Raw genomic sequence first — 14,544 nt, 5'->3', positions numbered from 1 at the left:
TTGAAAGTTATCAGTAAAATTGAGAATTATTCAACTCAATAAAAAACTGGATGCCCATATTTATCTAGTTATAAATTATTTTCAACATATTTAAAAGTATAATGTAATCAGATGTAATGTTTATTTAAAATTTTAACATCCTAGTTCAGAATTTTCTGAATTGTTTCTTTATGTGAGATTGTTACAGGGCTATATTTGGTTAACTATAATTATTTGAAAATAGAGAACTGGGATATACAATTTTTGAAATACTGGCATATATAAAAAGCCCCATATAACCTCCTCATACAAGGTGAATGTTGTGGTTTTGTCAAAAAGATTCAGTTCAAAATCAATTTAGAATATTCAGTTGAAAAATGTATATCAATGAGCCCCCAAAAGAAAATATCCAGAATGTGAATAAAACTACTAGTAATGATTTAGTTATCTGTATTTCTGCAGTGAAAAGAACATTTGGTTCTCAAATTATTGACTGAAAATTTTAACTATACTTAGCTTCCTGCTCAGTTGATCATAGCCAAACTACGTTGGTTTTATTTTTGGTCAAATATTTTTTATCTTTGTTACTTAAAGTATGGCCCATGGAATAGTAGCATTGATATCACCTGGACCGTTGTCAGTAAGGTCAAGACTCAAGACTCATCCCAGACCTATTAAATCCAATCTACATTTTTAAACAAGGTACCCACACAATTTGTATGCACATTAAAGTTTGCATAGCATTATCTGGTGCAGACCGGAAGAGTGGCTCACAAATTTTAGCGTGCATCAGAACTATCTGGAAAATTTACTAAACACAGGGGTCACCCTCTTGGAGTTCTGACTAGCTGAGCAAGGTAGCATGTCTAAGAAATCTCCAGTGGTACTACGATGCTCTGACCCAAAGAACACACTTTGAGAACAACTTCCTTAGACACATGGGTGCTACAGCCTGAAACTGTGTTGAAATGCATGTTGAAATCCTATGTTATATGTTGAAATTCATATATTGAAATCCTAACCCTCAGAGGCGATGTTATTAGTCCCTTAGGCCTTTGGGAGGTGCTTACCTCATGAAGATGAGAACTTCAGGAATGAAATGAGGGAGATGAAAGCGGCCCCGGAGAGCTCCCTAACCCCTTCTGCCACATGAAGATACCATAAGAAGTCTGTTACTTGAAAGGGGGCCCTCACCTGACCACACTGGTATGCTGATCTAGGACCTCCAGCCTCCAGAACTGTGAGAAATACATTTCTGTTGTTTATAAGCTAGCTGGTCTCTGTGTGTGTTTTTTTGTTTGGTTGGTTTGGGCAGGTTTTTTTGTTATTGGAGCCAGAATGGACTAAAACAGTGGGTAAGTTGATTCTAGTTCTCATAAATAAACTGAGTAGATTGCTAAGAAAAGAAGCAGAAAACAACTGAGCGTTGAGCATGTCCTATGTTTCCATGAATATTTAAGTATGAGAATAAAGGATTTCAGTTAACTTTGTGAAGCTCTTTGAATATCTCAGCAAATTATATAAAAAGGGGGTATAAATCAAGAAGGGTTAGCATTACATTGTTTAAAAGAATGCATTATGGAGACAAAAATAATAAATACAAATAAACAAATTATAATGAGATATAAGTAATGTCAGAATGCTAGAGAATATTTAGGAAGTGACATTTTGACAAATACATTGGGTGATGGAAGACAAAAGAGAAATACTGATAAAATAAATATTTAACAATCAGTAGTAATTTTTAAAGCCATCAATAATATTCATTGTAGGAGAGGAGTATTGGAGAGAATAACACCCATGCATGTTTTTTCCATCTTTAATATACTTTTAAAGGATATTTACTAAGATATTTTTGAATTACATCAGAAACACTCAATAAACTGAAACTGAATAAGTTAAACAAATTGAAAAATGTACATTCTTTGACACTATGAATTGCAATTTTGTTTTTATTAGAATTTTGATCAAAATTTGTATCTAAAAATTATTTAAAATAAAACCATGACTCTCAAAAATTTGGAAACATTGTCCAATGGAGAAAGATAAAGAAAACCTATGGCACTTACAGGAGGGCCTTTTGGTCCAGGGAATCCAACTGGACCCTGAGGTCCTTGAGGGCCCTGAAAAGAAAAAGCAGTGAAGAAATTTAGGAATACGCATTGAAAGATACATCTTTATACTTTACTGTTTATTTCTACAGATGAACCAAAATATAACGTATAGCTTCTTCACCATAATGACAGAACTGAGGCAATGCAACAGGCTAACCTATGCTAATCTAAAAGCTAAATGCATTATTTTTCACATTATTCAGTACGCAAAAGCACACACATCAATGGTCTTAAATCAAGAAAACTGTAAACAGTTATATTTATATTTATTTTATATTTATAATTCATATTAAAAGTGAACTGAGGGGCACCTGGGTGGCTCAGTGGGTTAAGCCTCTGCCTTCAGCTCAGGTCATGAGTTCAGGGTCCTGGGATCAAGCCCTGCATTGGGCTCTGCTCAGTGGCAAGCCTGCTTCCCCCTCTCTCTCTGCCTTTCTCTCTGCCTACTTGTGACCTTTCTCTCTGTGTCAAATAAATAAATAAAAAAACTTTTAAAAATTTTAAAAGAACATAGATGAACATACATGTATCAAGAAGTTCCACAGATGCTGGACTTTCCCCCCCCAATTTTATTTTATTTTATTTCCTTTACAGTGTTCCAAAATTCATTGTTTATGCACCACACCCAGTGTTCCATGCAATACATGCCCTCCGTAATACCCACCACCAGACTCACCCAACTCCCCACCCCCTTCCCCTTCAAAACCCTCAGTTTGTTTCTCAGAGTCCACAGTCTCTCATGGTTTGCTGGACTTTTAACATTGGTTGGAAACATCCCCAAACAGAGAGTATCTCAATTCCATAGCCCTCCCCCAAAAAGTTATTTTTAAAATTGACTCTATAAATGTTCTGACTCCAGTCAAACAAAACTAAAAGAAAGAAACAAGTGGCTAATTCAGAAAGGCCTTTAACTCATTTTTATATTTAAAATTTATTTTCTGAAAATGTCAATATCTCATTTTACTCACATATAAACTTCTTGGTAGACAAGATAAAAGCATATTGTATCATCATTCCCATTAACATTCAATCCAAATATACATTCATAATATTGTTCTTAACTTGATGCTTAATTAACTACATTATTCAACACTCGTATTTACACATCTTTAAAATGCAAAAAGTAAACTTTACTATAGAGACAGCAAAATAATTGCTAAAATAATCCTTTCTGTTCCCAGAACATAATAATTATATTCCTAAAATAAATATAAAATGGAAGAAAATATAAATAAGATTTAATTAACTCAACTAGAATAGGATTTATTTATATTTAAATAAAAAATAAAGTTCACTAAAATTAGTATTTAATAGAATTTATTCTTTTCAATTTATCAGTTTAGTTTTTCCAAGGGAAATATTACCATTTTTAAGCCAACACTAGTTCAGAAATCATCACAAATTATTGTTATTACCAGCATCTCATCTTAAAATCAAAAAGAAACTTCAAATTTAGACATGTCATTAAATAAATAGATATCAGTGTGTTTACCCAAAATGCTGGGTAACTTTGGGACTCAGATTTTGGTATTCTTAATAAAGTACAAAACTATCATTCTTCAGGATCTATCATAATAACTTAAGAATATTACAAACACAATTTTATTTTAAATACAAAATTTTAAAAGTATTATTTTTTAGGTCAATTTAGCAAGCTCAATTTTTCTAATTTCTTAAAATGTCATTTCTTTGCTTTCTACATTTTGGTTCCTTTTCAAATAAAATTTGATTTTGAATTTAAATTTTTTTAATGAAAAAGCTTTCAAAAATCACTTCTCTAGAGAATATAAAGAGAAAGTGGGTCTTTATAAAATTCCACAAAAAGTATTTATATGTTCTGTCTGTATTAATCAAAATAGTTTCCAGTTGAAGTGGAAAATACATACTCAGTATAAAGATACTATTGGAACTCAATCAGGGTTCCCAGATAAAATACCTAGTGTCAGTGAAATTTGAATTTTAGATAAATAAGGAATAATTTTAATATGTCCTAAATATTGCAAGGGACATGCTTAAACCCAAACTATTCTGTTATTTATGTAAAAATTGAGTTTCATAGTTCTCTTCTTTGTTTTTGTTTTGCTTTTGCTTAATTTGGTGATCTAGACCCAAATAAAAGCTATGAGCTAAATCTTTAATAACAGACATCCATGATCTGCAAATCATGAGTACGAGGAATTATATTAAATTGCAGAGTATCCTAATGAGTGTGTGTGTGTGTGTGTGTGTGTGTGTGTGTGTGTATTCCTATATATATAAAATATCCTAAGCCATGTATATAATATGTACATATAATACTATGTATATTTATAAACAAATATATTATTAAAGAAGTCATGGGCAAAAATAGGTATTACCGTTTCTAGTCTAGTTTCAAGGTACTACAAAACTCTCTCTCTAAACTTCCCAAGTCATATATTTTGATGATGTTATTTCTATCATTTATCAACTATGCCTAAGACATAACTAAATAGTTTATGACAGGTAAAATCCTTTGCAGAAAAGTAGGATATAATAAGGATAAAATGTTTCATCAACTACGCAAAACACAGGAAATATGTTCTGTATATTTAAAATGTATGAATGCTATCGAAAATGGTTACCAGCTTAAATTTTTTTTATACTAACCTTTACTTTCATCCTCAAAATATACTTTTCTTATTCTCAAAGTATTTTTACAATTACAAATAATAATGTGTTGGGTGGTGCCTGGATGGCTCAGTAGTTAAGCGTCTGCCTTCGGCTCAGGTCATGATCCCAGGGTCCTAGAATCGAACCCCATGTCAGGATCTCTGCTCAGCAGGGAGTCTGCTTCTCCTTTTCCCATTCCCACTGCTTGTTTTCCCTCTCTCTCTGTCTCTATTTCTATCAAATACATTAATTAATTTTTAAAAATCAGGCTGTTGGGCCACAGTGTTTTGTTATAAAATTGTAAATACATATGGTTGATCGTGATATTTTGGAATGCATAAGCAAGATATGAGCATAAAAATTTGCTATAATTTATGAAATAATTCTATTCCATTTAATGATTTAACCATTTTAACTAAACTACATCTTCTTATTAAGATGACTTTGGCCATAAAATTGTTCAAATGTATATATTATTTATGAACTCAAAACATACAGAACTGATTCAATTTGGGAATAGTTTATCAACAGTGAGAAACATTTAGTAGAAGTTTAATTAAATTAAATATGAACTAAAGCCTCGAAACAACTGTAATTAAATGTTTATTCTTGTGTCTTACCTACTGACACTTCTGTTACAAATAGAAACTTTGTCCCCCTCCAAAATTACTTATTCTCAGTTTTCTTTGTATAAATATCACAAGATGTTTCTGTTTTTCTTTTTGTGAAACACCGATTACAAATTTCAAACAATAATATACAAAAATATATCACTATGACTGCATAATCCCGAACATTGCTATAGAATATGAAGAAGTGAATCTAATTTCTTTAAAAGTGACACAGAATTAATATTTAAAATTATTTAAAGAAGATAGCTTTCAAAAACTCTGGCTACAAAAATGCTGTATTTTACCAAAAGAAAACAAATAAAGGGCATGCTTACTCATGTATATTTAGCTTTATTTTATATCAATTGAAAATCAATTTACTAAATAGTTTTTCTATTTACCGGAATAGATGTTTTATCTTGATTTGAATGTGTATCGATTGTGACTTAATGGCTACTGGGAGCTTGCATTTTACCAGCACAATGCTGCTTCCAGAGCTATGGACAAAATGAATATCAATAAGGAAAGCAAGGAGAGTGAAGGAGAAGGCGCAGGTGTTATACAGATATCTAAAAAAAAAAAAAATTGTTTTGGCTTGAGTTTAAAAGTGACATCATAGGGCAATTATGCACAATATTATTCTCATTTCGATAACAAAATTAGTAGTACATAACGGATTCTGCTTTTCTTAAAAAGAAGTCAATGAAAAATAGAGGAATTTTTAAGCTTTGACTAGATTTTGCAAATCACTGTGCCCATCCATTTGCAGACACTAGTACCTTTTCCCAGAAATGTAAACACTTGCAAACTATTAATATTAATTTTATATTATGTTACTGTGTCATACTTACTCTTTCACCAGGAGGGCCTGGAGGGCCATCACCGCCTGAAGTGCCCTATAACAATAACAACAAAAAAAAGAAAAGAAAAGAAAAGAAAAATCAGTTTAGATTGCTTCTCCTAACTTTCGTCCTCTGGAAGAGGAACAGAGAACAAACCCGAATGGAAGGAGTACTCAGAATACCTTTGGGCCAGGTTTCCCAGTGGGACCTCTCGCGCCTCTGGAACCTCGAGGACCCTGCATGGGAAAGCAAAAGATGAAAACTGATCCAGTGCCAAGTACATCCAAAAGCAGAGGACCAGTGTGTATTTTCGAAGAGAATTATCTTGGAAAATTAAATCCAGACCGAAAAATGAAAAGCATGATTTTTAAATCAAGGCACCCACCGTTGGACCACGTTGACCCCGAGGGCCTGGTTTGCCAGCGACACCCTGCCAAAGACAGTTTAAACAGTTTCAGTATGTAGCAAATCACAGTCCACTGTGAGTCGAGTGCCGAGTGATAGGTACTCATGAGAGAACATTAAATTCCAGAGTTTAAGGGAATATGCTTATATATCATACCCGTGCACCTTTCTCTCCATTGGCACCTGGAAACCCAGGAAATCCCGTGGAACCCTACAAGAATAAAAGCAAGAAACCATGAGCATGGTAACTAACATTTTTAGCCATAGGCTGCAAACCTCTTGGAACACACGGAGTCTCACAGCTGGTAATATTTAAATCAGACACAGAATTTTAAGATACTGTACAACTTCTATGAATCTATTTGAAAATGAACTTACAGTGACATCTGAGATCCTAGAAGCATTGAAAGCATGAATTGATAAAAAAAATTTCAGTTTTTAACTTTAAAATAATTATTCAGATATCATTTCTCATATTAGAAAATAGCAATTAAAGGACATTTTAGATAGAAAAATTTTTACTTACAATTCTATATCATGAGCATAAATAATTAGATGTTAAAATAGGATTTTTATAAAAGTTTTCCTGAATTAACATTATTGTATTTGCATACTTATCACTTTTTAGTTTGTTTTTATACCTTTAGAACTAAATAAAATAATAAAGACTAACAATCTTCTTCCACCTTTTCCATTTGATGTTTGACTGTGGTTAGATCTAGCTGAGAGTCTAAGTCAGGAAGCCTAGCATTAAAATCCTGTTTTTGGAATTCCAAAGACATAACTTCAAGACTTATGTTTTTCATACATTCACCTACGTAAGCTGGGTACATTACTTATCCTCTTTGAGCATAGTCTTTTATCATGCAAAACGAGGGCACTTACCCACATCTTATAGGCACTTTGAATTTGTGGGAGGTTGGGATAAAGGAAGGCAAGGTATAAAAATGATAATAGTAGATAACAATAAATACTGGTTATATAGAGATATAATAAGCACAGTAAAGGCATCATGTCATTTCATCCACAAACAGCCACATTTTACAGATGGAATATAATTCTCCCATTTCGCCTAGTGCCTATGTCCAGATTTTCATCTGTTCAGAGATTCTTTTGAACATGACTGTGATTGGTTTGCCCCATCACTGAATCATGAAATAGAACAGATTAAGGGTCAGATCCTTTCTCCTCAACTTGCTAACTATGAGACTCTGGAAAGGGTTGAGAGGGCTTCCAAATACTCACTTTTCCTGTTCAGACCACTACACAAATGAAATGTAGTAACGTGTAAAGTATCTAGCAAAGAGTAGTAGACATTTCCCCACATGTTAAGGGAGATGTAACAAAGCCTTCTTTGACTTGAATCCATTTCCTGCTTTTTTATCCTTCCATTCATTTCGATTGAATTACCCCTAAAATAATATTTCTCCAAGGGACATGTGGCCCCTCCACAACAGAATAATCCAGAGTGATTCCATACTATCAGGATCTCTCTGGCAGCAGGATCCAGGAACCTGCATTTTATTTTATTTTATTTTAAAGATTTTATTTATTTTTTTGACAGATCACAAGTAGGCAGAGAGGCAGGCAGAGAGTGAGAAGGGAGGAAGCAGGCTCCCTGCTGAGCAGAGAGCCTGATGCGGGGCTAGATCCCAGGACCCTGGGATCATGACCCGAGCTGAAGGCAGAGGCTTTAACCCACTGAGCCACCCAGGCACCCCAGGAACCTGCATTTTAAACCATTTCTCCAGGTGATATATACAACAGATACCAATTGTATCTCCTCCACAACTCATGAAAATCATATGTGGAGGCTTATGGGAGCTGATGATCAAAACACTAACCCCTGGGAGTTACTGCTAACCTTCCTCTTATGACCCACTTCCCAATATATTCTAATTCATGTCTATAGAGATTACTAAGTGATTCACCTGAGGACAATTGTTAGGACATGTAATGTTCACATAATGGGGAAATAATGTCTGCAAATTACATTTTTTAAAGGGCTTTCAAAGCCATTGCTCTTTCTCTATGGAGAATCAGAAAGTTAGATCTGGTAGAGCATTACTGTGTGACTACTCTAAGAACCTGACAAACGACTATAATCCAACATGGAAATAATCTACTCTATCAGATTTTATTTGAGAACAAATACTCATTTCTGTCTTGAGTGGAACAGATAACTAATCATATTTATAGAGACTCAAAACAAATTGCTCTATGCATCAATTTTATTTTTAATAAATTTATTTTCTTACATAGTTTCTGCTCTAAGCAACTTATAGGAAAAGAATAAAAATGCCCAAACCACCAACTAAAGAGTTTATAATATATGGGCATATTCTTCCTCTTTTCTCACATAAGGGGTTACCACCAAAATATACAATTCCCATGAAAAGGCATTATAATGCTTTTAAATGGAAAGAACAAACAGCAAACAAATGCCCCAAAGTCAAAAGCTAATGATGAAATTGGCCCACCAACTGTGAAACTTTCAAAATTATTTGAATGCTGTTTTAAATATAAAGAATCCTTTGTTAAAATAGATTTTACTTTTTGAAGTAACTATCATTTTATAGTACTTACAGAGGTGCAACTTTCAAATACCCATTGTGATTTATATTGTTAGAAATTTATCAAATAAGTTACATTGTCTAATTATAGTCTTTAAGTCGCCTAAAAGAGATTTGCAGCCAAATTTCACTTTTAGTACAATACAGATTTAAATCTATTCAAAATTCATTAGTTTCCACATAGGAAAAAAATGTAAAGCTATCTTTGATCTTTGATGACCCCATTATTTTTTGTTTTGGGACCAAGAAACATAAATCATTTTTGATCATAAGAAAGTTGTTATAGCGAAAAGTAATATTAAAAAAAATAAAAACCAGGGGCACCTGGGTGGCTCAGTGGGTTAAAGCCTCTGCCTTCAGCTCAGGTCATGATTCCAGGGTCCTGGGATCGAGCCCCACATCTGGCTCTCTGCTCAGCGGGGAGCCTGCTTCCCCCTCCTCTCTCTGCCTGCCTCTCTGCCTACGTGTGATCTCTGTCAAGTAAATAAATTAAAAAAAATAAAAAAAAAATAAATAAAAACCAAAGTTTCAGACATTTTGGCTAAAGAGTAAAGAAAAATGTTTGATTCCTCTAGGAAGAAACATTTCTCTCCAGTTATTCTGTTGTATTTTGTTAATAAAAGTAACTCAAAGAATATTGAACAGAGAACTGTCTTGGAAAAAAAAAAAAAAAAAAACAGAAGAAAATAAGAATGTCAAATAAAGGAATATTGTGTTCATTCAAGTAATATGACAGTTTTCTGTTTTTAAATCAAAACTCCACAACTGCAGTTCAACGTGGTAATTAGATCAAGAACTCTTCAAGCAATCTAAGGATAGGTTAAGGTTGTGGGTTTTGCAGGGAATGTCTTTTTTTACATAATACTTTTGAAAATGCTTGACATTTGAGAGGAAAGAAGCTAGGAAACACAGTAGTGTATTAGAGACAATATTTAAAAGGTAAAACTTACTAATCAGTGTTCTAAATGTAGCTAGAAACCTTTAAATGATGCTCCTGCTATTCTTAAATCACAAATGAATTGACTCTCATTTTATTTTATTTTTTTTTAAAGATTTTATTTATTTATTTGACAGAGAGAGATCACAAGTAGACGGAGAGGCAGGCAGAGAGAGAGAGAGAGGGAAGCAGGCTTCTTGCCGAGCAGAGAGCCCGATGTGGGACTCGATCCCAGGACCCTGAGATCATGACCTGAGCCGAAGGCAGCGGCTTAACCCACTGAGCCACCCAGGCGCCCCTGACTCTCATTTTAGAAGAGCTCAAGTATATGTTTACTTCTTACTCTACAAGGAAATGCATATTTTCTAGAAACCCAATGAAAAAATTATAAAACAAAGCCACACACAGCAAGCCTAATATATTGTCATCACATGACAATGAATAAATGCAAATATTATGTAGTTCACATTTGTCAAGAGGAAGGACGTTCTGGTTTCCCAATGATTATCTGTAAACTTATTAATAAATATGTTTGGGGATTATTATATAAATAGGATTTATCCTCATGTACTATACCTGTCAAGCATGAATGGATCAAACAGAGGGAGGAAAAGGAAATAGATAGAAAGATAGAAATAGATAGATGATAGATAGGTAGATAATCTCATGGGCATATACCCATCTTAACAGTAATAACCAAAATGTATGTATTAATTTATTTAACCACTTTTTTTTTTTAAGATTTTATTTATTTATTTGACAGACAGAGATCACAAGTAGGCAGAAAGGCAGGCAGAGAGAGATGGAGAAGCAGGCTCCCTGCTGAGCAGAGAGCCCAATGCAGGACTTGATCCCAGGACCCCGGGATCATGACCCGAGCTGAAGGCAGAGGCTTTAACCCACTGAGCCACCCAGGAGCCCTTTATTTAACCACTTTAATTAACTAGTCAATACATGAAGTGCAGCCTTGACAAAGTTTTAGGATTAGCTTGAGGAAAAGTAGTACACCAAAGTAAACCTATTTTTAAAACCATCCATCTTTATGCCTAAAATATATATATTTCAAATAGTTAAAAGTAGCACTTGAGTTCTGTAATAGATTGAATGGTGGCCCCAAATCAATATATCCAATATTCAAATCTCTGGGACTTGAATGTTGCCTTATTTGGAAAAAGAGGTCTTCATAAATGTAAATTAAGTGAAGGATCTTGAAATGAAGTCATCCTGGATTATCCAGGTGGTCCCTAAGGATAAAGACAAGTGTCTTTATAAGAGACAGAAGAAAAGACATAGAGAAAAAAAGAAAAAGGCTATGTGAAGGTAGTAGAGATTACAGATATGCAGACACAAACCAAGGACCGCCCTGGGCTGCCAGAAACTAGAAGAGGCAAAGACAGACTCTCCCCTAGAGCTTTTGGAGGGGCTGGGGACCCTGCTGACACCTTGATTTTAGGCTTCTGGTCTCAGGAACTGTAAGAGAGTAAATCTCCATTGTTTTAAGTCACCAAGCTGTAGAGATTTGTTACAGTAGCCCTAGGAAACAAATACTGTGGAAATGAGGCAAAATAAAGATGATGAAACATGTACTGCAATTCTTTTTTTTTTTTTAAGCTACAAATGGAAATTCCAACCCTTAGGGTACTAGAAACGAAATCAAAAGCTATTCTGCATCACCTATCATCCCCATTATAACTTTTAGATATACTAGGATGTCACCCTGGAAGTAACTGACTATGCTTTCCTTTCATGACCCTGCATGCTAAAATCCACCAATCCATAATCACCTAGGATCTCTGAACTCCCTGAGCACCAAGTACCCACATACCCCATGTCTTTCCCTTATGAAATTATATTTTAAGGATTTATCATCTTTAGGTTACAAACTGAAAGGTAATTACGTGTGATTAATTTCTACAAATGTAGAAAAAATCAAGCTAATTGTTTTACCTTTGGACCTTGTCTCCCTGGATATCCTGGTAATCCTGGAACACCGAGTTTCCCCTAAAGTTTAAAAAAATAATAATAATGACAAATAAAAATTCTAAGTTAAATTAAGCTCCAATTATGAGTTTAGTGATTTTTCTAAAAGTCAGAACCACATATATGAATACCAGAAAGGAAGATTTGCAAGTTTTCACCATAGTTTACTTACATTATATTTCCTCATTTGAATAGGGAAAAATTGCTTTGGACATATTTCTAATTCTATAATGTTTGCTAACTTAACTTCTGTGTAAGTGACTGTGCCTTCTTTGGGGACACAGAACCCTGAGCTAAAGAGAATTCTAGGGCTCTTTCTGAACTCTCAAGCAGGAATAAAGAAAACGCCTAAGTTTTTCAACATTAAAACTATTTAAAATTAGTTGATGTAGTTAGAACTACATTTAGATTTTATCATTTCAATTAAAGTAAATCTTTTTGATAAAATTATTTCATTTCTCATTGTAAATTTAAAGCAAGCAATCATGAGTTATTTAACCATTTCTCACTGAGTAATTTAAATAACTATACAAGAAATCCTGACCTAATTTTTGAGCAACATTTCTTCTTTTATTCAAAATTCTGTATAAATCTGGGTTAATAGATATATCAAATGTTGCAAATTACAGCTAAATAATGATGACTTTTGTCCAGCATTAATTTGTGCAGGTGAGGATTTAAATGAACCAAAATTTTGTTCCAGTGCAATATTGCCTTTCAATCTAAAAGTGCTAAAACAAATGGTGAGTTACAGCAAAGTCCAAAGAAGTGTAACAAATACCAAGAGGTTTAAAGTGTTACACTAAGAAAATTGCTCCTAGAACAAAGCATTAATTTCAAAATACAGGCAGAGAGAAAATTAAATTAAATTGAATGACTTAAATCAAATATGTTTGTGGAATTTTACTGTGATTTATTTTCCTCAAGATTTTATAAAAGCGCAGTTCATATATAAAATATTATTTACCAAACTCTTAGACATTAGTAAGCACATAGTATCATTATTTCCAATATATATTTAAACAAAATAAGAACAAAAACAAAAATCCAGATAACTACATATAATGGTAAAAGATGAACAGTAACTTTATAAACAATAAATATTTTACTAGATAAATCAAGGCAAGAAAACAGGAATATAATTTATGATCCTGTTATTAGAGATTGAACTAAAGAGTTGTCTGATTCAAGATCAACATTGCATAGGTAAGAAGACTTCAGATGGAAAATATGCAAACAAGCCCTAAGAATCTTGCTTATAATGATGTCCCTTTGGATATATTAAGTATCATATCTGTTTTATGTCACTGATTTCAAGGTTAATGAAATTCTCTAATTACGATCACAAAGCCTTTGTGTCCTATGTTAATTACTGTATTATAATATAAACTCTTATTCACTTTAAAGTCATTCCAAAATAAATCCAAACAGAAAATTTGTTTGCATTTTCAATATGGTGATAGGCAACTTCAATAAAGGGAAAATAATAATGAAATACTAAAAATGAAGAACTGTGGGATAAAGTCCTGATGCTTCTGAAGAGAGGGGGAATCATTTACACAGAATAAAGTAGAGCAAGGATGAGAGGAAGGTTCAGAAAAATCTACAGCTATTGGCATGGGAGTACTTGAAGTGGAAGGGTCATCGGGCCTTGTAAGCCCTTATTTTTGCCCATTCTTTCCTTCCCCTGCCTAAACACAATAACATTATGCAGCAGTTCACAGTTGGCAGTTGGGAGGGTGAAACTGTAGAAGAACCACTACATCAGGAGTCCTAATGACATGAGGAATGTTTTCTTACTTTTCTAATCACAGTGTGTGAATCATTTTTTCTTCATATATTTTTTTCATACATTTTTCTTCTGAGACACGATGGCAAGAAGGGAAATTAAAATTTTCTTAAGTGGCATGGAATTTCTGTTTTTTATAGAATAATGGAGGGCTCAATACAGAAAATTTGGAAAGTAGATATACATATTATAAGAAAGGAAATCATCTGAATTACACCAAAAAATAATTATTATTTATATTTTCCTTTAGTGTATGCAATAGGATAATACTTGTCACAGACATTTCTTGTTCTTTCTTAATTTAACGTCATAGTTACATTTATAAGGTGTTCACATCACTAAATACTCTATGAAGGCATAATTTCAATGTTGTGTAATATTAAATGTAAATATAAATGTAATGGTTGAAAATATTTTTTGACATATTACATACAGCACCATGGCTATGAAACCAATGAGTATTAGAATTATCTGGGGATGTTTTAAAACATAGCAATGCTTGTGTTAACCCCATACTAAAATTAAAGTCTTCTGAAGTTGGGCTTGGACAACAGCATTTTTTAGAAACACTTGCTCAGTGAAATGCATGTTTGTGTGAAAAAAATAGAAAGTGTACATTTTGGCTTGAGGAGCAAAGATTATTCTACTTCTTCCAAAACCATAAGCTGCCCATCTTTCATTGA

The 14,544-nt window shown here is 33.3% G+C and overlaps 1 protein-coding gene across 3 annotated transcripts in view; it reads right to left on the bottom strand.

Annotated features, from left to right (window-relative positions):
- The window catches only part of COL11A1 (collagen type XI alpha 1 chain), a 208,297-nt gene that overhangs the window by 80,105 nt on the left and 113,648 nt on the right, over window positions 1–14,544 (bottom strand). For all 3 annotated transcript variants that reach the window (XM_047727896.1, XM_047727894.1, XM_047727895.1), the window contains 6 exons: window positions 12,040–12,093; window positions 6,740–6,793; window positions 6,563–6,607; window positions 6,360–6,413; window positions 6,187–6,231; window positions 2,049–2,102 (listed from right to left, as the gene is read on the bottom strand). In XM_047727896.1, the coding sequence (XP_047583852.1) occupies window positions 2,049–2,102; window positions 6,187–6,231; window positions 6,360–6,413; window positions 6,563–6,607; window positions 6,740–6,793; window positions 12,040–12,093 (306 nt within the window). The remainder of the gene's footprint in view (window positions 1–2,048; window positions 2,103–6,186; window positions 6,232–6,359; window positions 6,414–6,562; window positions 6,608–6,739; window positions 6,794–12,039; window positions 12,094–14,544) is intronic.

Source organism: Lutra lutra, chromosome 4 (genome assembly GCF_902655055.1).
Source record: "Lutra lutra chromosome 4, mLutLut1.2, whole genome shotgun sequence".
NCBI classification, from domain to species: Eukaryota; Metazoa; Chordata; class Mammalia; order Carnivora; family Mustelidae; genus Lutra; species Lutra lutra.
This window is presented reverse-complemented; position numbering and strand designations above follow the sequence as displayed.